Source organism: Cucurbita pepo, chromosome 9 (assembly GCF_057944985.1).
Source record: "Cucurbita pepo subsp. pepo isolate OVF chromosome 9, ASM5794498v1, whole genome shotgun sequence".
Lineage (NCBI taxonomy): Eukaryota > Viridiplantae > Streptophyta > Magnoliopsida > Cucurbitales > Cucurbitaceae > Cucurbita > Cucurbita pepo.
The window spans coordinates 4,006,203-4,030,349 of NC_141806.1; the positions used below are offsets into that span (position 1 = coordinate 4,006,203).

Here is a 24,147-nt window from a genome sequence, read left to right on the forward strand (position 1 = left end):
GATTATTAAGAATACTCCGTAAGACACTCTCATGTTGGAGTCAGATATGTAAACATTTATATAGTTAACCAATTAAAATCGAGGGACCTTGATACTCACCAAAAACCGTTTTCGGCAATCAATCCTGACATTGGTGACTAGTCACCCAACACTAAATGCACATAACTCTTACTACAAAAACAATTATCAGCAATCAGGTGACCACTAGTAGCTTACTACTCGATATACACAGCGTGTAATCTTTATCACGGTCCTTGCATTCATAAACCTCACACACACACATACACAATCCCGAAACATATATGTTTCCTGCACAATAAAGTATAGAAGTAAACAACGTACAACCATATAATAGCATACTTATATAACTATATTTAAAAAAACATAACAGTTTGAGTTTCAATAGGTAGACCTCTTACCTGAAGAGATTTTCGTAATCGTCCCTACAAATATTGGTCCAATTCTGAGATCAATCGAGCCTACATTTAAGTACCTTCAATCAAGGCAACTTTACATAATACAATATTTCAAAAAATCATATATCTTTATTGCTCTCCTTCCTACGTAAGCTTTAACTTTGTGCATCGTCACGTCAACTTCCAACTTAGGCATCCCATATTTTCCCCCTTCAAACCGTATAAGACAAGACAAACGTGGCTTCCTTGGGCTGCGTGCACTAAGAGGGTGAGAGTGGGGAGACTGGTTGTGGGCTCGGCACAGAAGATGGTTGAGTCCCCCAGTCTTTTGTTCCGTTCTCAAGTCCCTGAACTTATGAAGTCTCATTTCGGTAGTAGACCAATTTGTTAACATCCCCCCGAGCCATTTTTTATTAACATAATGACACCGAGCCCTTGTTGCAGTCTAGGCTACTGAATCCACTGCTTTATTTTTTGTACCAACAATTAAGAATTGTTTGCCCCTACTTCAAAAACTAAATCACAAGCTTCTGATAAAAAACGAGCAGTTCTAGTTCGCAACAGAGAACAAGACAGGAAGCGAGCGTACCTTTGTTCGCTTCTTCTCCACCAAACACGAAAGTTTGCCCTAGGTTGTCCCACAGTGTGTAAGATGGTTGCTCTCAATAGATCTAGCTATAGCTAGAATGAATATCAAGTTTGACAATGCTGACGTGGCCGGGTTTCGATTTTGCTAATAGAAGCATTTTCAGAACAATAAAAGACCAAATTGAAATCACCAGCTGAGGCAAAAATGATGATTTAACCCAAAAACCAATTCTGTCCTAACATCATAAGCATGTTCTAATCATACACTAAAGGAAAGAAAAGATCATTACTTACAGGAAGCTGTACATTTCTAGGGTCCTATTTGAAAACAAAAACTAATACGAGGGACCTAAAAGAAATATACAGAATTTACAAGGACGAAAAGCTCAACATTGGTATAGTGAAAATCGTTTGTTCTTCCCAAAAAAGCTTAATGCTTTCCCCATCTTTTTCTTTGATACTGATTTGCATAGAGTTTTTGGCTCTGCAACAGCCATGGTTGCGTTGCCATTTCCATCTCGATCTCGCTGCTGGCCGAGATCGGTATCCTTTTGCCTCTGCTCCCTAAACAACATCAGAAGCTTCTGAGCTTTTATCTTCCCTCTCGACGTCCCGTTTACGGTAATCGCCACCAATCCAGGAATCACTCCTTCCTGTAACACCATTTGACTGCATTTTTCACTCCCTCTACACAAAAGCAACAAACATGAGACAGCTTGCTCCTGCTCGGCACGTTCGCCAGCATCCACGATTGCTGCCAACCCGCTGATAAGCTCGGGGGCTGAGGTTATTTCTTCTATCCCCAACTGGCTTGAAGCTAAGTTTATTAAGATAGCTAAGGAAGTCTCAGTCGATAAGTTGTCACTGGGAGTTGCCAAAAAGGATTGAAGTCCATCAATGATGGCGGAGGAAAGAAGAACGGGGACAATGGAGGGCGTGGTCGAGAGGTTGTAAAGGGTGTGAAGCGCATCGAGCTTCGTTTGGGATTCACCATTACAAGTAAGCAGCAGCTGGATAAGGAAAGGAACAGCTCTACTGGAGCCAATGATAGGTTTGGCATCTTCTAGGCAGGAAAGATTCAAATATAAGGCTGTTGCAGGTCCATGTAAATTGGATTTCAAAATCATGTTCTCCAACAATGAGATTACACCTGCTGCTATCATCATTTCCCTGTTTCTGAAGAAATTCACTACTGTCATCGGTCCGTTCGCTCGTACCAGAACATATAGTAGTAGCATGCATATAGTTTACATACAACTAAGATATCTAAAACATGTTCTTATTAAACTGCCTGGATGATGCCATTAAGATCAACTCACAGCAACAGTAATAATTCTCAAGCTGCAGAATTTAGATAAGAGAACAAACATACATTTTATTCCCTCCTCGAGCGAGAGAGATCGACAAAGACAGAGTCTCTTTCCGAGATTGGGGTTTATATGAAGTCGAAATGTTATTCTGACCCTAATCTAACCATATGTTTCAGAATATATGATAGACTTTAGGTCAAAACCATCAATCGAGTTACAATCAATTCATGATATGCTATCTCTTTCATCATGATTTTCTTGACAGAAATATGAAACATGCACACAACTATCATGTAAGATGCCAGATTTGCCACTATTCAGTCTACGTTATGGCCAAAATGTACTTTCGTTTTCGAACGTAGGCTTAGATAAACAGTACATACCTGTTGTTGTTGACAGAAAGATTGAAGAGAGCCATGGCTCCACTTTCCTGAGCATCGGCGTTTTCTTCAATAAGAGCTAAAGTTAGGAATTCCATGAGTGCTTCAGGAAAGCCATTGGCTCCCATCAAAATTCGAGCTTCATCATCATCCTTGAGTAAAAGTCTTATCTGCTCCACAACCTTGCATTTTTTACTCGAGTCGCCCTCTTCGGTCAATACTGTCATAAAATTTACACAACTCTCCAGTGTAATAAAATCAGATGATTCCTCCATGTATGCATTATCATCTGCTTCATTTTCTTCAACAACCTTTATTGTTCCACTTTCCTCCAAAGGAACTATCTTAACTTCCTTCAACATGCAAGAGCCAACTTTGTCCACAGATCTTGATTGTCCAGACTCGGGATCAGACAGTGCAAGCCTCCAATAATTCAGATCAAGCGACTTTGGCGGACCATCAGGGATAGGAACTCCGTTAGATTCACACCAATTAGCAGTAAGACCTTTGACAGAGTAATTAGGTGTCAAGGACAGATGGGAGAGCCAATATTGAGTCTTCGGGCAGATTTTGTGACCATCACTGAACCATTTCTCAATGCAGATCCTTTCATATGTTTGCCCAGAATCAATTATGACAGGGTCGTACATAAGCTGCAATGATATTGGACACCTCAATTCCTCAGGTGGAAGAGGCATTTGCCCTGATATCCTATAATTTGGCTTGAAATTGAAAGAACTGAGCTTTGAGAGCTGATGTTCAAACACTCGGCCGTTGGCTGTAGGTCCATTGTCCTCAAGAGAACACCGAACAGTAGGAGAACAAGGAGTTGATCCACCCTGTGAGTCAGTGTCATCTGACAACTCGGTTCTAAATAACTTAGAATACTTCCTCATGAGATGCAAAAGGTAAGCTACAATTGATTCCTTTCGCTTGTCTTCTTCTAAGCGAGCTCGTTCTACGAGTCTCTTAAGAGCTCTCCTCTCTGTGAGGGCTGCTTTGGAGGATGTAATTCCCAGTTTCGTGGCGGCCTGATGAAAATGCTCCAACTCATTATGACCATTGGAATCATCAAATTTTCTTTCTTGCAAGAGTAATCCAATGATATCATCACCAACTTGTTTCTCAAGTGGGTCAAGTAAGAAAACAATGTTCTTTAGTTCGTCCACTATCTGCTGAATCTGGAAAAAGTAACATTTACATAAGCCATTGATGATACAGTGCATTTGCACCCAAATGAAACACTAGAACGTCAGTTATGGGCATACTGAAATCCATCTCTAAGCTAATGAGGTTTTTTTAACAAGATTTAAGACGTGATTGAGTTCATATGTGATGTAAAATGAATAATAGAGATTAAGTTGCTTTCGAAATCATGAACTTCCACAATGCTGTTTCCAAAATTCTGCCCAATGAAAGGGGGTATCAACAGCATTCCGATCATCAAGTCAGGAGACAAATCCAGTTAAAAGCATGACAAAAGAAAGGAAAAGAAGATGTGAAACAGAATTATTTTCACCTGAAATCCAATTGATTCTGAAACAATATCTTCAACGCATACAAGACTAACTTCAAGAGAACATCTTGCCTTTTCAAATTTGGCTAGAACAGCATCTCCAGTTATAGCCTGTCGTAGAAATGCAAACCAGTTGGCATGATATTCATAGTGACTTTTAGAAGAAGAAAAAGGAAGTAAAGCATAATGGCTCTATCCATTGGTTGGCAATTCCTCATGATTAATCAAAAGTTCTACAAGAGAAATGTTGGAACAATGATAATTGTTAAGTCATACCAAGTAGAGTTTACTGGATTCCGAGCAGTGCCGAAGAGTATTCTTGGCCTTCTCAAGAGCTACGTGCAATGAACATAAAGCCTGAATACCAGTTTTGCTCCTAGGTCTTGCTGCTTCCAGGGAAGGGAAAATTGACATAACCTGGCAATAAATTGCAGCGAGTTTCTTGTACATTTCTCCATGCAACTGCAAAAATGTGGGGAAAAACAATAAATACCAAGGAAAGATAGTATGCGCCCAGTAAAAACCGATATCGCCAGACTAAAGTAGTTTGAACTGATTGTAGATTATTTAAATACAGGTAAAATTCATTTCGTTCTTTTTAACCTTTTAGTTTTTAATAACCCTTTCATCATTTCTAAGAAGACATTAAAATTCTTAGCCAAAATTCAGAAACAGGTTTTGAAACTACATTTTTAGTTTTTATAACTTGGCTTGGTTTATAAAACATATGTAAAAGTTCGACGAAAAAACGAGGAAACCTATCATTTGCAAGCTTAATTCTCAAAACCCAAATGGTAAGTAACTACTAAACTTTAACAAGGAAACTAGACGCCTCGACATATCCTAGCACCCCGAGTCACAACACCTTCCACCACAACCCGACACTATATATATTACTGCATTTCCTTGCATCACTTTAAGGAAGCAATTTCATGCATTTCAGTCACACCATTAAAATTATGTATGCAGTTTTCTTTCTCAAAAATTATGCAAATCAGCTCTGTTTTTTTTTTTTTTTTTTGTTCCAGAAAAGAGATCCAGAATCGAACAAAACGCCTGAACGTCCAAGGACGAAAGAAAAATGCTTTGCGGGGAACTCGTTTCATGTCAGTGTATTCGTGCCGGGATAACAAAAAGTACATCAGTAACTCAAAACTTCTTTCTGTATCAAATGATTTCCTACAACAGTTAGATGCAGCTACAACTCATAACTTCTGTGAGTTGAACTAAAAAACACGTGATCGGAAATATCTACGAGCAACCAGGCATCAATATATTGAGGAACCAAAAGAAAACAGTCCCAAGGGCAGGGGGATGAGACATCAATGTTCATTCACGCTCATCTGAGAAGAAACAGAAAATATATTTCAGCAAGTACCTTTGCATCAGTGGGAGAAAAAAGTATTTCTTCAACGTCGGGAACATCCATGATTATAGTTTCATCAAGAAAAATCTATGTCATCTGCGCTGCCAAAAAGATAAAAACCTCAGAATAAAACGAAGAGAAAAAAACATAGGACAGTGGAAACTTCAATTAACAAGTAATATCAACTTCCGATTCAAAAACAAATTGCTAATTTTACATTACAAATATTCAGAAAATGAAAATATATCCTTAAATGTCCATTAGAAAGTTGCAATGAAAACTAACTAAATCTAGAAATTTCCAACTTCAACCTCCAGTCGTTGAATATACTCATTATTCCTCAACTAAAACCAAGTACTCATCCTACGCCCGCTTAGATGTTGACCGTCTAATTGTATTTCCATTTAAATCCAAAGCATTGGAATCCCTTCCAGATTCCTCCCGTCTCATCCCTTCGTGGAAATAATTTCTAACCAAATTCGACAACGAAACCCTAAGCAAAGATTCCAAGTGGAAATAAACCGAAAAAAAGCCCGCTGAAGCCAACTGGCCATCTCTTTTCAGAAATATTCAAGAAACGAACAATCAGATAAACGGAAAACCGAATAGATTACACACCCAAAAAGCGAGAGACGAACAAAAATGAGTGAATCAGTAAGCAATAATGAAGACAAATTCAAACGAATACAGATTTGATTGAAGATTACCAGAACAAAAGATGGTTGAGCGGAATCGACCGAGGAGGATTCATAAACAAGCAACGGAAGAACTCGAATGAATCAAGCACAAACTTAAACGCTACATATTCTGTAGACTTTCATCTCATTGCAGTTGATGCATCAAATCGGAGAGGGAAACTCTTGACAGAGAAGGAGAGAGTCATTCGAGAGCGCAATATCAACTCAACATTTTGAAAATAGTTTTAAATTTTAATTTTTAAAAATTTCATAATATAATAAACAAATCTCGTCTATCGAATTTCGGATCCGTAAGATTTAAAATAATAATTAAATATATATATATATAAAATAATAATAATAATAATTTACTTAGTCTAGGTCTTATCCAATCTTTCGACGACACTTAAAAAAGACATGTTTGTTACATTACTCGTATGCGCACAGTGATATAATATTGTTCACTTTAGATGTTATGTCAGCCCAACGGAATACTTCATGTTCGCAATGATATAATACTGTTAGTGTCGTGTCAAGCGAAACAGAATGCTTTTATTTTGTTCGCAACGATATAATATTGTCAACTTTGAGTATCAGTATCAGTGTCGTGTCAGCTCAATAGAATGCTTTCCTCGTGTTCACAATGATATAATATTGTCAACTTTGAGTATCAATGTTAGTGTCGTGTCAGCCCAACAGAATGCATTCGTTATGTCCACAATTATATAATACTGTTCACTTTGAGTATCACCGTCAGTGTCGTGTCAGCCCAACAGAATGCATTCGTTATGTTCACGATGATATAATATTGTCAACTTTGAGTATCAGTATCAATGTCGTGTCAGTCTAATAGAATGCTTTCGTTATGTCCACAATAATATAATATTGTCCATTTTGAGTATCAGCGTCAGTGTCGTGTCAGCCTAACATAATGCTTTCGTTATGTTCACAACAATATAATATTGTCAACTGTGAGTATCAGTATCAATGTCGTGTCAGCCCAACAGAATGCTTGTTATTTTCACAATGATATAATATTGTTCACTTTGAGTATCAGCGTCAGTGTCGTGTCAACCCAATAGAATGCTTTCGTTATGTTCACAATGTTATAATATTGTCAACTTTGAGTATCAGTATCAGTGTCGTGTCAGTCCAATAGAATGTTTTCGTTATGTCCACAATGATATAATATCATCCATTTTGAGTATCAGTTTCATGTACTGCCATGTCGCCTAAGAGAATAATTTCGTATATATTTTCGTCATCTCTATGCATTTCACTACTCTATTGAAAACTCCCTCCGTCCCTATCATACTCTAACTTGGTAATTTCTACCGTCTCATATTATTTAAATATTTAAATTTTTTATAAACACGAGTATTGGTCAAAATATATTTAAAAAAAATTAAAAGTTAGGTTTTGTCAAATCAAATGAAATAAATAAATAATAAATAAAAGTAGGTTTTTTTTTTCCTTTAAAAAAAATGTTATATTTTCCTATTTGTAATTATTATGATATTCAACATTTTTAGTAATTTATTTGATATTTATATATTATTATAAAAATGTCGATATTGAAAAATAAAAAAATTATATTTTTTAAATGACATCAGGTTTCTTGGTACAGTGAGAAGTGTGCCCATTTCATTAAAAACTTTAAATAATTAGTTGAGATTTCTTTTTCATTTTTTTAATATGACTGGATGGCAAATTTTGCCTTTTTTTTTCTTTTTTACAATAATAATAATAATAATAATTTGTACTAAAATTAAATGGTCCAACTTGCATGGTGAATATATTTAATATTATTTTAGTCGGTGTAATTTGAGTTTCATTTATTTATATATTTTAAACTACTTATTTCTAATTTCTATATTAAAAATTAATTTCTTAGCTTGAAATAAGTTTTAATAAAAATTAAATAAATAATAATAATAACTTTCAAATAATTATATTTTTTTTTACAAATAACCAAATAAATTTAGATTATTCATTTTAATCTATAAATATTTAATAATTATATTTATTTTTTACTCTATTTTTTCCTTTTTTTTTAATCCTAATTTATATTAATTATCTTTTTTAAGGAGTTGTCTTACACCACTAATGGATGGTCAATAATTTTTCGGTTGGACTTTGGTCTCCTGGTTAACCCGCTAAAGCTCCACCACGCGAGTTAGACAAATCATGTGCTCATGTACAACTTTTTCATAACGTGTTATGTCGAGCGTGCTAGAAAACACGAACCTCCACAATGGTATGATATTGTCCACTTTAAGCATAAGCTCTCGTGGCTTTGCTTTTAGCATCCTCAAAAGGTCTCATACCGATGGAGATAGCATTTCGTACTTATAAACCATTGATCAAAAGCTGATGTGGGACTACTCTCCCAACAGAGCGAACCCGTGCACCACTCATTGATCGCCAACTATCTGGCTTCAGTTTCTCAGTATGAGCTCGTGTAGACAGTAGTACCATGGTTTGACTCCTCGATCACCAAGAAATGTTTAAATAATAACGTATAGTCATTACCTATACCAATAAGACGTACCGATTTTTTTCGTGGCTATGTGGTAAGTGATTTTAATATATTTATTTTAATAATGAATTCCTCGGCCGACAGTGGGCGACTTTGGCATGTCGGCTACCAGATCCGCTAATTCCGTGGAGACAAAACTTGCCCCCAAATCCAACTCCGATTTTCAATTTAAATTTTGAAACCAAAATAATAATAATATTATTAATTTCCGACCTGGACTCGTTTTGCCATCTGTGTACACGCTGTCAACGAGTGATTCTCGGAGAGATCCGCATTACCACGTGGCTTTACACGTCTGATTTATTTTTTATTTTTTATTTCCCTAAACCGTGTAGATTTCCTGAAGAAAATACAAAAATAATGCCACGTGTCATTTAAAGGGAGAATATAAAAAGAAACCCACACGTGATTTGGAAATGACGTGGCTCGAGCTTCGAGGTTTGCTTCCTCGTCCTTAATGAATACCAAAAGGACGTAGTAGCAATAATAATTAAATAATTTAGGTAATAATTTATTTAAATTTATTATTTATGAGTAATATCGATACAAATTAATTATTATATAAAAATAATTCAAATAATTGAATATGGAGATGTGTGACATGTTGAAAGATGCCTTATAATATAATTAAATATTTTTAAAATATTTTTTTTTTCTTTTTCAAACAAATTAATTCTGTCATTTTCCGAGTTCGACCAAACATTGTGTCTTTGTTCGTGTATCACAACGTTAAGTTAAAAGACAAAAATTATAAAAAATGTAGATTTGAAATTGAGTACGAAGAAATGACGTGATTGTGATGCTCGAGTAAAGGAGAAGTGTATGAATGAATCGATTCCGAGATTGAACGTGCTTGAAATAATTATATGTCATTGGTTTGTATGAGTAATCGTCACGGTTAGAAACACTTAAAACGAGTCAAGTAAATATGAATTTATAGCCGATAGAGACTCACATTTGAATTTTTCAGGGCGGTGTTCCATGGAGACTCATCCCGAGTGGGGTGAGGAGTTTTCATTTTAACCGGGAATGGGAGAGGGAGCCGGGAGAAAATTTTCCCCGCCCTCGTCACTCACTATTAGAGTGAAAGATTTGAAGTTTATTATTTATGAAATATTAATGGATTTATTTAAATATAAAGTTTTCATTAATTTTTTTAAAATTAATATTTTCTTAAAAAATTACGTAAAAAAAATTTCGATAGAAAACTCGATTCTCGACAAAAATAAATTAAAATTTTCACGAGAATAAGATTTGAAATAAGAGACCGAAATGAAGATAGAGAAGGCTTTTCATCCCTGTCTCGTGAACGTCTCTAACCGAACATTACCTAAAAAGGACTTGAGATGTCACGTAAATAAATTAATATTTAAATAAAGCTTCAAAATTGGTGACATTATATTTAAAATTAATAAATGGAGTGTGTGAATGAAATGGATTTTCAGAATATTATAAATTAAATTAAATATTAATTTTAGTTACGTGAAGTGATTTATGGTTCGAAGTGGTCCAAATTGCACTTTTCCCTATGCACATTGGACTCCACTTGCCTCCACAATCCAATCCTATTTTAAGACTTTTCAAAGCATTAAAAATGTATTTTATACTTATTTATCATCTCCGAGCTCGTATATTAGGTTCACTCTTGGTCAAACGATAACTAACCTACTAGACTGGTGGCATGAAATGACTCATACGATAACTAACCTACTAGACTGGTGGCATGAAATGACTCATAGCCCATAGAAGAGAGTAGGTTGTGAGTCTCACATAAACACAGACAATGTGGTGACCCTCAAGTGGCGACCATCCGGCCACGTAAAGGGTCAAGACAAACATATAAAATGTGCACTTGTAGCCAAGATGCGGCATAAATAAGATGGAGGCAACAAGTAGACAAGATGAACACAATATAGGCTTGATAAGGGGACGAGTAGGGCTCGGACCTTAATTTTGAAAGTCGGGGTTTCAAAAGGGTTTGGGTATGTGGCTTTGGAGTTAAGTCCGTTCATATGAAATATGAATGCTCGCCAAATTTAGTGTCGATAGGACACCGAATGTACGATCCATGAGATCATATGACCCTTCACCAAAATCATGTTTACTCCTGTTAGACTAAAAAATGGCTCAGAATGTACTTTAGACGAGACATGGTGTCAGCTCTCCACCACCTTGAGACCTTTGACCTAAGTGACCCTCGCATAAACACAACCAATGTGGCAACCATCCAGCTACACAAAGGGTCAAGACAAACAAGTACCATGATGTGACTACGGAGATTGGTGAATCATCCAACACACCATATGAAATGTGCATTGTAGCCAAGATGAGGCAGAAATAAGATGGAGGCAACAAGTAGACAAGAGGGACAAATATTAGCTTGATAAAGGGACGGGTAGGGCTCATGCCTTAATTTCGAAAGTCGGGGTTTCGGAAGGAGTTTAGGTATGTGGTTTTGGAGTTAAGTCCGTTTGTATGAAATATGAATACTCGCCAAATTTCGTGTTGATAGAACACCGAACGTATGATCCATGAGACCATATGACCCTTTACCAAAATCATATTTACTCCGGTTAGACTAAAAATACCTTAGAATGTACTTTAGACGAGACATGGTGTCAGCTCTCAACCACCTTAGGACCTATAACATAAGCGAGTTATCTTGTAGCACATATGTGTGTCACAGTAAGGATGAGCGTTATGAGACGAGTGTCTTGGGTGACTTCCTTTGAAATTGTTATTTCAAAGACAATGTTGAACGACACAAGTGTGTCTACATTTATGCCCGCTATCCAATATAGAGTCTATAAACAATATGTCACAGCATGCTTTGCACGTTTTACAAGTTAAAACTTGTTTAGAAGCTCCAAAACGCTACTTATATCAACAGAACACGCAAATAGGAGTCGAACAAGATGAACCGAGACCAACCACACGCTTGCACTCTCTCGACCATGTGCACTCTCTCGACCCCCTCCCTCCCGCTAGCGTTATTATTTATTTATTTTATTCAGAATATTACCGTTTGGGCGACAAAATTTGAATGGAAATGTCATTGGTTGGAATAGCGTCTATATGAAATCCATCAAACTGAGTAAAAAAGGAATTTATATCTCGTCTAAAATAATTTTATTTAATTAATTTTAAAATTTATAAAGATATATTTTTTATTTTTTTAAAAAATATATAAAATTATTAATGAAAATTTAAAAGTTTAAAGTATTTTCAATTATATTTAATTAAAACTTAAGAATATTAATAAAATTTTTGAAAAATTAAAAATATTTTAATCCAAAACTATATATATAAATGTATTATTATTATTATTATTATTATGATGTTTGAAGGTATTTTATTTTATTAATTTACTCTAATTTAGATTCTCCAAAACTTTTGCCTTTTTCTTTTCCTGGAGCACAAGAAACCGACCGACTTAAAGCTCTACTGAAGACGATTTCGTTAAAAAAAAATTGGCATTTCCCCAATCGTTTCGGCCGCTGTAGCGTTCGTCGTTGTTGATATACGTTTGCAATCGTCTCTGAATCCTTATTTAAACGGTATAGTCGAAAAGTTATTCCCTAATCGACTTGTGTTTTCAGTTTTTTTCTTTAAATGACGGTGATTACCGAAAATTTCGTTCAATTTCATCATATGATCAATTTCTTTCTCGATTCACACAGTATACGATGTATAACAATAGTTTTAGGATCAGTTTGGTTAATGAGACCATGCAGAGATTCCGAGATTGTTAGCAGAGACTCTGATTTTTTGGTTTGATTACCATGTTTACAGTTTTGCCGCCTCATTGTGTATAATTGATCGCCCGATGGCAACGGATGAGTTTTCTGGGTGGAATTAGTTGATGTTTGATTGTTTTTGGGGTTCTTTTTGTGTGCTGCATTCAATTATGCTTATTAGTGGCAAATCTTTTAATTTTGATATATTTTCTTTTTAATTTGTCACAAGATCTTGAGCATGAAGCTGGATACTAGCGGTCTTGAATCGGCCACTTATTTCTCTGGTTCGAGTAGTACTGAGCTACTCGGTGGGTTATCGACCGTGCCATCTTTCGATGTTCCAAATGCTGCTAATGTGAGTGATAATGTGCTTCTTAGTTCAATAACTTGGGGGTAGTTTGAAGACGACCTTTTGCTAAATATTGACTCCCCACTGGCATTTCAGTTTGATGGATTTCAGAAAGACGCTATTCAGATGGTGAAGCCTGCAAAGGGAACGACAACTCTGGCCTTCATTTTCAAGGAAGGAGTCATGGTTGCTGCAGATTCCCGAGCGAGCATGGGAGGATACATATGTTAGTTCAGCCCTCTCTCATTAAAATCCTGCATTTTCTAATACATGACACTAATATGTTTCTCTTGTAAACCTTCTCAAGGTGCATTATTATCTCGAAAATTGTTTAGCCACGTTTTGCTATTGTACCGTTCTAAGTGAATTTTGATGCACGTGAAGAACTTATTGAGGATAATATTTTTTTTGTCATGTCTCTGACGATGGATTTCCTTCTCTTACTATGGTTGATTTATGTGTACATATTTGTTCAACCTCCGGTGGTAAATGTATATGAGAGAGGTGAAAAGGGAACATAAATTCTGACAGTTCGTTAAGGGAAGGCGTGCCCTGTTTATAGAGGGAGGTTGCAAATGGAGAAAGTTAGTCATTCTCTTAGTTTATAAAGGCACTTGATGGAGGTGCCCTCTCAAATGAAAAATTATTCAATGATGTATGGTACTTGATAGAAGTACTGTAAGATTTGCTTATCCCAGTTTTGGTTATTTTCTATATTGAATTTCACTTAGATACCTATAACGTTTGGATTGGTCGTGTACTGGACTGTTTTTAGACATTATTCTGCAACAATGACCCTTTCACTTTGCTGTCTGCTACTTGACTAATTCATTTCTGTTTTCTGATATTTTCAGCGTCTCAATCTGTGAAGAAGATCATTGAAATAAATCCGTACATGCTTGGCACAATGGCTGGAGGAGCTGCTGATTGCCAGTTTTGGCACAGAAATCTTGGCATTAAGGTTGTATATGCATTTCTTTAGCAGCAAAGGATTGTCGATTACATTTACACCTATTCGACACAGCTTTCATAACCTTTGTTGAGCACAAAATATTTTCCTACGTTTTATAAAGTTCTGTTGCTGATCACAGCTCTTAGAACTTGAACAGTTTATGTACTGTTTGCTCAGTCAGAATCCCTTAGGAATGATATGAAAGTTATCATCAAAAGTAAGTTATTTATTGACTGAGATGGCAAAGATATGGACTTTCCCATGTCTTCGTTTCGTGGTAGAATCAATTAATTTGTATGGGAAGAAGCTTAGCTTTTGGGTTCCTATTGATTCCAGCCTTCCCCTTTCTCTCAGTACCAATTAGAAAGGTCATTTCCAGTTTGTTTTTATTGAAAGAAAGGGAACTGAAGATTTTGGACCTTTGACTCTCTGATAGCTAACTAAACAAACTCGAGACATATTTATAAAAGACAAACTCAAGAGATAACCTTTTGGACTGAATAAAGTAATTGATCTTCTTTCTGTTTGATTTTACCATTCCAAAAATCCCCTCGGTTTTCGTTCTAAAAAACTTCAGTCCCTTAAGAGTTTGAAGGTTGGTTGATGTGAATTATTGGTGTTGAGGTTCACTTCTACAGATTGGTGACCTGAGTATTTGGGTGAATTCACATGTTTGCATGGTGAATCATTGGCTAATAATCATAATATTGAACGAAACTTTTTAGCTTGTGTGAATTCCAGACATGGAACTTACGAGTATTTCATTTCTATTAGTTCACGACAACATCGTTGCTCTAGAAATCATAGATCACTATATTGTTAGGCAGTCAAAACAGTTGCCCTATTATTCTGGAAATGCCTTTTAGTTCTTCAAATTCCTTAATATATGTTTGGACTTGCATTGTGATTACCATGTCATGGCTAGTTTTAGTTATGGTGACATCCCTAGTCTCTTATTAAAGGAGAAACACGGTAAACGAGTTAATTCTTTGATGTTCGTCTGTCACAGAATGAGTTTTGACATTGATTTAATGCAACTCTTCTATTATAGGCTGTTAAACTTGATCTCATAAATTTACATTTTAAATGAACTTTCTCATGGAAGTTATTTGACATCATATAGTGTCGACTACATGAGTTGGCAAACAAGCGCAGAATTTCAGTGACGGGTGCTTCCAAGTTGCTGGCTAACATTCTGTATTCCTACCGAGGAATGGGTCTTTCAGTTGGCACCATGATTGCTGGATGGGATGAAACTGTAAGTCTGTAACTTCTTCTCTTACAGATTTTAATTCGTGTTCTCTGGTAATATAAACTTCTTCCCTTGTGGGGTTGCAGGGTCCTGGATTGTATTATGTTGACAGCGAAGGAGGAAGATTAAAAGGAACTCGATTTTCAGTTGGATCTGGTTCGCCTTATGCTTATGGCGTCCTGGACAACGGGTATTGCGTCTTTTGCTCATTGCTTGTCCTTCATTTTCATAGAAATAAAATCTCGTAACCAACACGAAAGTCTTAAGACAACCCCTGAAATTCGCTTCTCGATGAATTGCTTTGTTTCATTACCTCAATTGCTAATTCTTTACTGTTGGATGAATCCAACATCGGCTAATTTAGGAAATGATCATGGGTTCATAATCAAGGAATACTCTCTCCATTGGTATGAGGCCTTTTGGGGAAGCCAAAAGTAAAGCCACGAGAGCTTGTGCTCAAAGTGGACAATATCATACCATTGTGGAGAGTTGTGTTCCTCTAACATTTACTATGCCAAACTATAATTTGGATTTGAGGTATTCTGATATCCGACATGTCTGCAGCTATCGGTACGATCTATCAATCGAAGAAGCTGCCGAATTGGCTAGAAGAGCAATTTATCACGCAACGTTCCGAGACGGAGCAAGTGGTGGAGTTGCTAGTGGTATTTCCCGATCGCCCCTTTCTTTATAATGTTGTTGATATCTGTTTTACAAACATATATTTATTCGAACTTGATCCTTTTGTCCAGTTTATTATGTTGGACCAAATGGATGGAAGAAGCTATCTGGTGATGATGTTGGAGAACTTCACTTCAAGTATTACCCGGTTGTGGCTGATACGGTTGAACAGGAAATGGTTGAAATCGCTGGATAGAACAAATTTACCTCAGGTATTACGCTTTGTTTTTACTGGGAAAAATTAAGATGGTGAAAATGATCCTTTGCTGTAATTATTTTAGGTAACTTTTTGCTTTTGAGAACATAGGAGGAGAAGCCAAATTGAATAAGATATTGGTTTCACTTTACTTATTTTATATTAAAAAATTTGGGTGAGTCAATTTTACTCCACGTTAGGTGGTATTATATTGATTCCATCCCCCTAATCATTGTGGCATATGCAGAACTTAGGACTGTATGAGTAGAGACAGAAATTCCTAATCATTTTCTTGTTCTTTGGATCTCCAAATATATGCCCCCAAAAATCAATTGACAAATAATCCATTTGGATAATATTGGAAGTTTAGTATAATTGACTGTGAGATCCTACATCGGTTGGGGAGGAGAACGAGACATTCTTTATAAGGGTGTGAAAACTTCTCCCTAGCAGCGTTTTAAAAACCTTGAGTGGAAGCCTGAAAAGGAAAGCTAAAAAAGACAATATCTATCGGGAGTGGGCTTGAGCCATTACAAATGGTTATCAAAGCTAAGTTTTGGGCGATGTGCCAGTGAGGACACTGAGCCCTGAAGGGGGTAGACACGAGGTGGTGTGCCAGCAAGGACGTTGAGTCTTGAAGGAGGGTGGATTGAGGGGTCCCCACATCGATTGGAGAAGGGAACGAGTGCTAGCGAGGACGCTGGCCCCAAAGGGGGTAGACACGAGGCAGTGTGTCAGCAAGGACGCTGAGCCCTGAAGGAGAGTGGATTGGGGGGTTCCACATCGATCGGAGAAGGGAACAAGTGTCGGGCCCCAAAGGAGGTGGATTGTGAGATTCCATATCGGTTGGGGAGAAGAACGAAACATTCTTTATGAGGGTGTGGAAACCTCTTCGTAACATACGCGTTTTAAAAACCTGAAGGAAAAACCCGAAAATAAAAGTCCAAAAAGGACAATATTTACTAGCCGTGTGCCTAGGCTCTTACATTGATTAACAATAACAACTCTACTTTTACTATTTAGTATGTGCAGAAATTCATATATAAATATTACATGTCTTGTTAGATCGTGCATGTTCCTATAGTCAGATCTACACTTCGACTTGACCTTGCACGGTGAACTTAAAAACTAAGGTTTTTTTTTTTTTTCTTTTGAATTAATTTTCCCAATATTCATAATATAAAATCATATTGCATGTTGTGGGTAGTAGCCGACCTTCCAACTACTCCCACAAGAATCCTTGAAGATTAGATTAAGCAATACAATCTAATATATATGATTTTAATTAGTTAGTTTGTGATTTAGGGTGTAAGCATGATTTAATGATATCCTTTATATATATCTTCCCACTCAAATCCTCTCTCATAATGCATTTACTGTCTCAGTCACTTTTAAATAATTATTATAAAAAAGGAAATTAATCAAGTCAATGTGGACCGTCAGATATTTATTGGCGTTAGTTGTAGACTCATGATTGCTTTTAATTCATGCTTCAATTCTCCTGTTCTCCCTTTTCTTATTCTGCTCTCGCACCCACTTGATTCTTTCTCTTTCCTTTCCATTTTTTATTTTATTTTTTATTTACTATATTAATACAAATACTCTTAATGTTATATTCTTTTAAAAAATGCTCTTAAATTTTAAAAACTATTAATAAAAATACTCTTAATTATGTCTTTTTTTTTTTTTTTTTAAATACTAATAAAAATACTCTTGGTTATATATATTTTTAAAAAAATACTCTTAATGTTATATTTTTAAAAAATACTCTTAAATTTTAAAAAACTCTAAATATTGACATAATAATTTTAGTTATATTTTATATTTTTTTTTGTAGCGGTATTTTTGAATTTTTTTTTTTAAGTAGAAAGGTATTGTTAAAAATTTTTAAAATTAAGAGTATTTTTTTAAACAAAATATTAATATTTTACCTCTAAAACTAATGGGTTTTTTTTTTTTAATTTTTTTTTGAAAGTTTTAAAAGAATTTTTGAGATGAAATACACAAATTTAGGGGTATTTTTATTTTTATATTTATTTATTATTATTTTTTTTTTACATCCTTTGCCTTAATTCCAAACCTTTTTTTTTCCTTTTAGTATTTATTTTCTTTTTTAAATGAATCCCATTTGTCTTTTTTTTTTTCTATATTATTTTTAAATTTAGCTGGTTATTCAAAATATTTTTAATGGAGGTAAATAATTAAAAAAAAAAAGGAATATAAGGAAAATATTTGATTTTTCAATAACATGAATTTCAATAATTTTAAGGTATTTAAAAAAAAATATTAATAAAAGCAGGAAATACAAATTTGCATTTATTAATGGTTGTTAAAGAGTTTATTAGGACACCAAACATTGGCATTATGTCCAAAGATAATGATAAAAACAGAGACATACAAAAACCTCCATTCTCCCCTTTGCTTTTCTTTCACTTCCATTAATCTTTTTTTTTTTTTTTTTCTTTTTCTAATTATTATAGAAATTAAATTAAAAGTGAAGTAAACATAGCTCATCGAAAATGGTCTTGCTCGATCTTTTTAACTATAAGTACAATTTGATTAAAGTAAAAACTTCGGGTAAAAGTTGATACACGTACTCGATCTTTTTAGGTAAAGAAGGATTCTACGGTTTTCTTTTAATGAATGACCTAATTTTCGGGCAAGAACATCTCGGTTGTTTGCGCAGCCACCATGCCTCTTGATCTTGAGCACATGCATGTGTCTTTTTTTTCCCATTTTGAATTTTTACCGCTTTTGTTTAATATTCAATTGAGAGAGCTCTTGACGGAAGTTTTTTAGCTCTCGTGTCTCCCTTTGGATCTCTTTTTGACCTCTCGTTTAATTCACAATCCTGAGAAAACTCTCTGAGTTTGCTCTTGCTCCCACTCGATCTCTGCTTGAATGAGTTCTCTTGAATACCATGTCAATGTATACAAACTACTCGAAGATAGTAGTTTTGAACTACATGGATGCACGTTTTTTCTTCACAATCTCATTTGCACTCTAAATGCGCGACAAACAGGTACCTGGGTCGAGAAAGCGATCATCCACATTGATCTTCAGAACACGTGCCACTTTCCATAATCATGCATTATGGTATACAAAGACTCGGGATTAAGATAAGATGCACATTTCTGGACTCTCATCTATTTTTACCGACACACTATGACTCAAAATTCTTGTAATCAAACACATCCACACCCTAAAACTAACGGTAACAGCTCAAACCCACCACTGTACTATTTTGACATTCCCCTCAAGGTTGAACTTAAAACTCGTCTTCTAGGGAGAGGTTTCTGTACCCTTATGCTTCGTTTGGCTCTCCAACCGAGGTGGGATCTCACAACAACGTTTAACCGTCGAAAGTTTTTCATGATCGAATGATCAGATTTAATTTTTACCAATATAATAATAATAATAATAATAATGAAAATTGAGTTGAAATAATGGAGATGAAAATGAGTAATTTTAATTTTTACCGTTATTTTATCCTTTTTATTTATCCTTTTTATTTATCCTTTCATCCAAAGTCTCATAGGCAACCACCTCTCTTCTTCTTTAACAACATTTCTCACTTCCTCTTCTTCATTCCGATCAACCTCCGATCTTCCTCCATATTCTCGTCGCCGTTCGATTCCTCTTTTTCTCCATTTTTTTCTGCTTACTGCTTCCTTCGCCGGTCTCCGTCGCCGCCGCTTTCGGGGAAGACGACGGTGGTGATGATGAAGAAGACTCTGTTGTTTCTCCTCTTCATTTTTCACTTTCATGTCTCGTTCAAGGTTTTAGCCCTTTCGCCGGACGGTCTCTCGCTTCTTTCTCTCAAGTCGGCGGTTGATCAGTCGCCTGATTCATCTATTTTCTCTGATTGGAACGAGAATGACTCCACGCCTTGCCGATGGTCTGGCATTTCTTGCATGAATGTTTCCGGTGATTCGCGTGTGGTTGGGATTGCTCTCTCTGGTAAGAGTCTCCATGGCTATATTCCTTCTGAGCTTGGTTCGCTTGTTTATCTCCGGCGATTGAACCTCCATAACAACAATTTTTACGGCTCGATACCGGAGCAGTTGTTTAATGCTACCTCTTTGCATAGCTTATTTCTCTATAGTAATAATCTCTCTGGTCCTTTTCCCCCTTCGATCTGCAACATTCCGAGGCTTCAAAACCTCGATCTCTCTAACAATTCTTTCGCTGGACCAATCCCCGACGAATTGAAGAATTGCAAGCAATTGCAGCGTTTGATACTCGCTAGAAATCAATTTGAAGGAGAAATTCCTTCTGGTATGTGGTCCGGGATGGATAATTTACGGCAACTCGACCTCTCATCCAACGATTTCAGTGGACCGATTCCGGAGGATTTGGGGGAACTGACGACACTTTCCGGTACGCTCAACCTGTCCTTCAATCATTTATCGGGAAAAATTCCGAAGACGCTAGGAGATTTGCCGGTGACGGTGAGTTTCGACCTCCGGAGCAACAATTTGAGTGGAAGCATACCTCAGACTGGTTCTTTTGCAAATCAGGGACCAACTGCATTTCTCAACAATCCTAAGTTGTGCGGATTTCCTCTTCAGAAATCCTGTGGGAGTTCAGAGCGTGGCTCACCGGGAAATCCGGCTTCTAGGCCTTCGTACAATGCCCCTGGAAAAGGCTTGGGCGCCGGATTAATCATTCTCATCTCTGCCGCCGATGCCGCCGGAGTGGCGTTTATCGGCCTGGTAATAGTATACATATATTGGCGAAGTAAAGACAATCCAAACGGCTGTAGCTGTACGTCCAAAGGAAAACTCGGAGGGAACCAGAAAAACGATCTATGCAATTTTCCTTGTATGAATGGACATAATAAGAACGAGGAGTCCGAAATGGAGGAACAGGAGAACAGTGACGGAAACAGAGAAGAAGGAGGGCTTGTGGCCATAGACAAAGGCTTTACGTTCGAGCTGGACGAGCTGCTGAGAGCATCGGCCTATGTGCTGGGAAAGAGTGGATTGGGGATTGTGTACAAAGTGGTGCTCGGAAATGGGATTCCGGTGGCCGTACGGCGGCTGGGCGAAGGCGGAGAACAGAGGTATAAGGAGTTCGCGGCGGAGGTGCAGGCCATTGGAAGGGTAAAACATCCCAATATTGTGAAACTGAGAGCTTATTACTGGGCGCCAGATGAGAAGCTCCTGATCAGTGATTTTATCTCCAATGGAAACTTGGCCTCTGCACTTCGCGGTACGTTCAATCATTCCTTTCCACTCGATTACCTGATTGTTCTTGTTTTTCTGTTCTGGGATTGCTTTTATTTTCACATTCTTCCTGATTGTTCTTGTTTCTCTGTTCTGGGATTGCTTTTATTTTCACAATCTGCCTGCTTGTTCTTGTTTTTCTGGTCTGGGATTGCTTTAATTTTCACAATCTTCCCGATTGTTCTTGTTTTTCTGTTCTGAGATTGCTTTAATTCTCACAATCTTCCCGATTGTTCTTGTTTTTCTGTTCTGGGATTGCTTTAATTTTCACAATCTCCATGATCTCGTAGCTAGAATTCAGGTCTCTACGTCACAGAACACCAGTAATTAGTTATTACATTAGTGGGCTAGCTTTCCTACCCCTGGTAGCTTTTGGACATATGGGTTCCACTCAGCTGACCGTTCATCAATGATCTTTTCGGCGGCCGTAGACACAATTAATGCAAAGTTCTTTTTTAACATTTATCTGGGTGGAGTGGGGGAGAAAATTCCCATATTGGATAATTGTCTTCTAGTTTTGGGTCGGTACTTGAAGGGGTGTAGTTTTGGCACAATGCTTGGTGCCTAAATGCCATTGCCAAGCGTGGGATCCAACAATGGCTGTCCCCGCGCTGTGCCCACTGCACTTTCCACGTAGCCTTGGATTGTGGGCGCTGCTCCTTAGGCATTCTGAGGCTATGAGTCTAGTAACCAACCAGTCAACTCTTTGCCTATTCCCAATTAGGTCATTTCAAGTGACTTGAAAATAGTCTTAATCCCAATCATTTTAACCCTTGGGTTGGTTTATTTTTACTGAATTCGAATAAATTCGGTTTGTGTTTGAGGTTTACTGGTCAAACTTAGGGTTCACCCGAACCAAACAAAAATTTATAATATAAATTAACATATTATACATGAATAGAGTTTGTTAAAGTATTATTTTAGGATTACCAACCATCTTTGGTACTTATATACAACTTTTATATTATAGTATCTTATTGTTTTAATGTTTGAGGCTCATGTTACTAGAATGAATTAGTTTCCTAAATTATTATAGATTTGTTTGAGTTTTGTTTGTGAATTGTTAATTTTTTTTTAATGAATTTTGGATAAATATATTTTTTTTTTAACTATCTCTAATTTTTGGGTTGGGTTACTAATCCAACAAACCCAAACTTTTGGATTAGTCCAAAATATTCCCTAAACCAACACAACCCGACCCGACCCGACCCATGTACACCCCTGAAGTGTAATTGACGTATAATTTTAGAGAGTTGTAAAATAAAAAATAAAAAAAAAACTATGAGACCAACCAAATGTAATAGTTTAATGTATATATCATGGGTTTTGGCTCGATGAAGTATAAGATCGAAAATGATTAAGTTTGAGTTGGATAGATTTTTTTGGTCTCGATGCTTTGAGCAAATTTGTCTTGGTCCAATCCTCAGCAGTTCACTGACCTATCATTGTAAGCCCAGAAATTGTAGACACAGAGGATGCTTTGAGCAAATTTGTCTTGGTCCAATCCTCAGCAGTTCACTAACCTATCATTGTAAGCCCAGAAATTGTAGACACAGAAATTGTAGACACAGAGATTGTAGACACGTGACCTCTATGACATTCTTGACACCTTTTCTCGTATATGTCTAATAATAGAAGAAAGCTCCAACCTATTTGCGAGAGTAGCTCATCCTAGTTGAGAGAAAAGTAGCTTCTTAGAAAGGGAAGGAGTTATAATCAAATAAGATCAAATTATTCATTGATTTTGATGAGTTTGTATAGAAATTCACTTCTAACATTTTTTTTAAATTTAGTTCATATAATTATAAAGTAGCTATGATTTTATCATCCAATATTGAAACTGATACAACTAGTTTATACCCTACGCTTTATTAGCCACCATTGTCCATAATTCCTACTTGAAAACATATACTCTTATCATCATTTGGTCTCTGACTATGGAGAAAACAAGGGAAAGGCTCTTAGCTTTTGCAAATTACACTATGAATATCTGCTTATTGGTGCATATATTTTGGAAATTTGAACTAATGTGACGCATTCCTGATGTGAACCAAACAGGGAGAAGCGGGCAGCCATCTTCAACCCTTTCATGGTCAACCAGACTACGAATTGCCAAGGGAACTGCAAGGGGGTTGGCCTATCTCCACGAGTGCAGCCCAAGAAAGTTCGTCCATGGCGACATCAAGCCCTCCAACATCCTCCTCGACAACGAATTCCGCCCCCACATCTCCGACTTCGGCCTCAACAGATTGATCACCATCACCGGCAACAATCCCTCCTCCTCTGGCGGCCTCATCGGCGGCGCCTTCTCCTATCTCAAATCCGCCCCAACCGACCGCAACAACAACTACTGCGCTCCGGAGGCTCGAGCTCCCGGCGCCCGCCCTACCCAAAAATGGGACGTCTATTCCTTCGGTGTAATGGTCCTCGAATTGCTCACCGGAAAGCCGCCGGAGCTTTCTCCGAACGCGTCGAGTTCTTTGGAGATTCCGGATTTGGTGAGGTGGGTCAGGCAAGGGTTTGAAGAAGGTAAGCCGTTGTCGGATTTGGTTGACCCTTCTCTTCTACAAGAAGTACATGCCAAGAAAGAGGTGCTTGCTGTATTCCACGTGGCGCTCGCCTGTACAGAGAGTGACCCGGAAGTTCGGCCCAGAATGAAAACGGTGTCGGAGAGTTTCGACAGGATTGGATGATGAGAAATGATTGTGGGTTATGAAGGTGGCCGCCATTGTTGTAGCAGTCAAGCTATTGCTGTAATTGCTTGCAGGAACCCATCATTCTTTTGGCCAGCTTTAGGGAAGAGTTTGCTAACAGGGCAAGCAAGATTCAGGTTGGGCCCGATTTTTTTTTTTTCCTTTTTTATTTTGTAATTGTTGTTCTTCTCCTTCTTCTCTGATTTTTGTGGTATAATTTGTTTTCGTTTTATATTTTGCAGTAATGAATGAGGAAAGTAGAAATTT

General features: G+C 36.8%; 3 protein-coding genes across 4 annotated transcripts; 2 read left to right on the forward strand and 1 right to left on the reverse strand.

Moving 5' to 3' along the window:
• Positions 1-1,182: 1,182 nt before the first annotated feature.
• On the reverse strand, positions 1,183-6,490 carry LOC111802339 (U-box domain-containing protein 45-like). 2 transcript variants are annotated; one of them, XM_087127274.1, is made up of 6 exons: positions 6,284-6,490; positions 5,589-5,672; positions 4,487-4,672; positions 4,214-4,321; positions 2,698-3,875; positions 1,183-2,180 (listed from the first exon to the last, which is right to left on the reverse strand). In XM_087127274.1, exons 2-6 carry the CDS (start codon positions 5,637-5,639, stop codon positions 1,391-1,393), a joined length of 2,313 nt encoding a protein of 770 aa, XP_086983400.1. In that variant the 5' UTR covers positions 5,640-5,672; positions 6,284-6,490; the 3' UTR covers positions 1,183-1,390. The 2 variants fall into 2 exon arrangements, with proteins under 2 accessions (XP_086983400.1, XP_086983401.1); XM_087127275.1 differs by having other exon boundaries at positions 5,589-5,677.
• Positions 6,491-12,173: 5,683 nt separating this feature from the next.
• LOC111801384 (proteasome subunit beta type-5) lies at positions 12,174-16,168 on the forward strand. Its single transcript, XM_023685360.2, has 8 exons — positions 12,174-12,349; positions 12,759-12,884; positions 12,975-13,104; positions 13,733-13,839; positions 14,954-15,088; positions 15,169-15,272; positions 15,647-15,747; positions 15,835-16,168. Exons 2-8 carry the CDS (start codon positions 12,768-12,770, stop codon positions 15,957-15,959), a joined length of 819 nt encoding a protein of 272 aa, XP_023541128.2. The 5' UTR covers positions 12,174-12,349; positions 12,759-12,767; the 3' UTR covers positions 15,960-16,168.
• Positions 16,169-19,442: 3,274 nt separating this feature from the next.
• Positions 19,443-24,146, forward strand: LOC111801377 (receptor protein kinase-like protein ZAR1). Its single transcript, XM_023685354.2, has 2 exons — positions 19,443-21,173; positions 23,246-24,146. The coding sequence occupies exons 1-2, from the start codon at positions 19,679-19,681 to the stop codon at positions 23,878-23,880; spliced, it is 2,130 nt and encodes a 709-aa protein (XP_023541122.2). The 5' UTR covers positions 19,443-19,678; the 3' UTR covers positions 23,881-24,146.
• The last annotated feature ends 1 nt before the right edge of the window (position 24,147 follows it).